This window comes from Wasmannia auropunctata, unplaced genomic scaffold, assembly GCF_000956235.1.
Source record: "Wasmannia auropunctata unplaced genomic scaffold, wasmannia.A_1.0 LD336101.1, whole genome shotgun sequence".
NCBI classification, from domain to species: domain Eukaryota; kingdom Metazoa; phylum Arthropoda; class Insecta; order Hymenoptera; family Formicidae; genus Wasmannia; species Wasmannia auropunctata.
In genome coordinates, this window is record NW_012026789.1 from 6,056,138 (window position 1) to 6,059,269 (window position 3,132).

Genomic DNA, 3,132 nt, shown 5'->3' on the forward strand with positions numbered 1-3,132 from the left:
AAAATAATATTATAGGCATTAATTGTTACCGTTTATGACAAGCTAAATCGTGGGATGACTTGTTAGCACGAGCTGAAAAGAATTGGCGATAGATTCTTACCTGTAACCAACTGCAGGGATAAAATATCATATTGCGGGAATACGTATATTGATGTTGCACTGGAATGCACCGCAGGATCTGAAAACAATACGTGAGAAATTAGCCGTCCGTAATTGTAGCGAAGGAAAGTGTCAGGATTCGAAGGCGTCTCAGTGTAGCTAAAGATAGGTTATTGTCACCTGGTTATTGACTGCAGTGGCACAGTGACGCATTGCGGGGATGCATAGATAGTTTGCGGTAGCGGTCCGCATTGTGTGACCTAAAAAAGGAAATAGTGTTAGATGTATTAATTACTAGCTGCTGTGACAGATAGAACTGAGGGATGCCTCGTTGACGTGATTTATAATGCTTGAATAGTGCAGGTAATGTAATATTCTTACCTCAACCAGCAACAGGGACATAATATTTCACTGTAGAAGCGTGCGTGCTACCGCTTCGCTCCGCTGCGCTGGTGCGCACTGCATAATCTGAAAGAACACCAGAGGTACTACTTATATAGGAACGGTACGATTGAAAATGTTTCAAGAAAGTAGATATTAAAGCATCATTACCTGGTAACCAATTCCGGGGGGCAGCGTTACACTGCGGAGCTGTATGCGCTGTCGCTGCATTGATTCGCACTGCATGCATGATCTGAAATAGTATTAGAGACATTAGTTGCATTCAAGCGATAGCAAACAAATACTTACGAGAATAACCACGATGCAGATGGGTCTGTGAGAATCACAGAACAATAGCCGACAGTGATTGTATAGATATATATGAATATATAATCAATGGTAGGGAAGTGTAATCATTACTAATAAGGTTTGGGGATGAAAGTAGAAAAAATAATTAGAAGTTAGAGTGATAGCCGCGTTAATTAGGCCCCGTGGAGAACGGATGCACGCCGAGATTATTCTAGCCGCGAGCGCGATCACCTTTGACAGGTGAGGTTAGGGCGCCCTTGGCGCCGGGACCGCGCGAAAGGAACTTGATTGCTGATATACTACGATAGAAAGATATAGACTTCGGTGAACAGCGTGCACATTAAAGCCCGTAAAAGAGGCTTGTGCGTGAGTTCTTAGATACCATGTCTCTTCTCTCCTCTCCGCCCCTGTGGTTGTCCTAGTGCATAAGCGTCGCCGAGAGATAGCCGGAAATCCACGGAGGGCGAGTACAAGTAAGTTCCTGACTCGCCTGGCCGCGGCAACGCGGGAGTAGCCGACGCCGAAACAGGTACGGGCACTGCACTGCGCTGCATAATTTAACACGATACGGTGGCTTCTTCTTCTTCTTCTCAATAGGGGCTTCCGCTTCCACCAGAAGCGATACAGCCTGGATGTAAGCTGCCTCACCAGAAGGTGGGGGCAGGTCAGTTGTGCCAACCGAGGCAAAGCAAGCGTAAAGAAAACGAATTATAGGGAGATTTCTAGTGATTTGAAATAGGCACAGAGAAGGTGACAGAGCTTAGGACAAGGGTCTTTAAGCATGGGGAATAGATCAATAGCATATAATGGGAAATTCTTTTTAATAAAGGAGCGGAGCTTTCCTGATTTATGGATGCAAAGCGGGCAGTAGAAGACGATATGGTTTATGTCCTGCCGAGGATCGCCACAAGGGCAAGCAGGAGAGTCGACAATATTTTTTCGATGAAGACTGTAAAGCAGGTTATAGTGGTTACTCCTAATCCTAGAGATGCATACAATTTCTTCCCTCTTCAGACCTTTATTGTAGAACCAGGGTTTTTCAGAATAGTTTAAGTATAGACTAGAATATTGAGCGCCTTTAACGAAAGCTGTAGTCTCCAGATAATTCTTGAAGGATGTTGACCGGTGTTCCCTGGCCTCGACCTGGAGGTCTGAGTAAGGGATTTCAAAGAGAGGCCTTCTACCGTTTGAAGCGGCGAATTTAGCTAGTCTGTCAGCTTTCTCGTTTCCAACGATGCCCTTGTGGGCGGGTAACCAGCAGAGAGTAATGTTGGCGTTACGCGAGTCCGCAAGGCAGAGCTTGTTCTTGATTTGATGTATAATGTAGTTGCCACGCTTGTCGTTCACAGAAGCAAGTGACTCAAGAACACTCTTGGAATCTGAAAAGATTATAGCGTTGTCAATGTCCAGGTCCAAAGTTACATTGATGGCTTGCAGAATGGCCCACGCCTCTGCAGAGAAAATAGAGGAAGCAGAAGGAAGCTTATCACAGATAGTGAGCCCTAGGCTGGGCGAAAATACACTCACTCCTACCATGGATGATTTATCAGATCTGGAGCCGTCCGTGTAGAATGCCGTTGTTTCTAAGGGAACTTCCGCGTAATACTCTTGAAACTTGGCTAAAACTTCCATTGGTGATGAGTCCTTTTGACCAATTGGCATACTGAAATCAAAATCCTTCCGGTAAATGGATGTATGGTAGTCGTAGTAGAAGGCAGGTAAAAAAGATGATCGATGCATGGAATCTAGAGCATGTTTGGTGGCGATGAATCTTGAAAAGATGGGTATCGTTCTTTTTGCCTTTTCCTGAGTAGCCGCCGAAGTGGTGAGAGACTCCAACCGACGCAGACTGCGAGTCACAAGGTTAAACTTGGACGAGTATGCTTTGTAAAGAAACTTGTCGGAAAGGTAGATAAATCTTGTTTCCAAAGGTACCTCTTTGGCCTCCGCGAGCATGATATTGATCGGGGTTGACATCCTATATCCCAATGCAAGTCTGATGGCACGGTATTGTAATCTCTCCAGTTTGAGAAAAACTCTTCTGTTTCCAATAATCCGGAATATGAGACTTCCATATTCGATGGCACCTCTAAAGATAGCTCTATACAGGCATAACATGGATTCTGGTTGAGCACCCCATTTGGTACTGACAACCGCAGCCATGGCGTCAGTCACAGCTTTGCCCTTTTGGATAAGATATTTAAAGTGAGACTCGCCTTTAAGGGAAGGATCTAATAGTATGCCCAAGAAGCGGAAAGAAAAAACCCTAGGAATCGGTTGATTATTAATTGAGAGGTTCAAAGGCAAGGAGGGAGGGTCGGTTCTTGATCTGGAAAAAAGCAT

At 44.9% G+C, this 3,132-nt stretch overlaps 1 protein-coding gene across 3 annotated transcripts in view; it reads right to left on the reverse strand.

Annotated features, from left to right (window-relative positions):
- Nucleotides 1–1,791: 1,791 nt before the first annotated feature.
- Nucleotides 1,792–3,132, reverse strand: part of LOC105460667 — a 6,579-nt gene continuing 5,238 nt past the window's right edge. For all 3 annotated transcript variants that reach the window (XM_011707172.1, XM_011707166.1, XM_011707180.1), the window contains 2 exons: nucleotides 2,323–2,973; nucleotides 1,792–2,168 (listed from right to left, as the gene is read on the reverse strand). In XM_011707172.1, the coding sequence (XP_011705474.1) occupies nucleotides 2,133–2,168; nucleotides 2,323–2,952 (666 nt within the window). In that variant the 5' untranslated portion in view covers nucleotides 2,953–2,973 and the 3' untranslated portion in view covers nucleotides 1,792–2,132. The remainder of the gene's footprint in view (nucleotides 2,169–2,322; nucleotides 2,974–3,132) is intronic.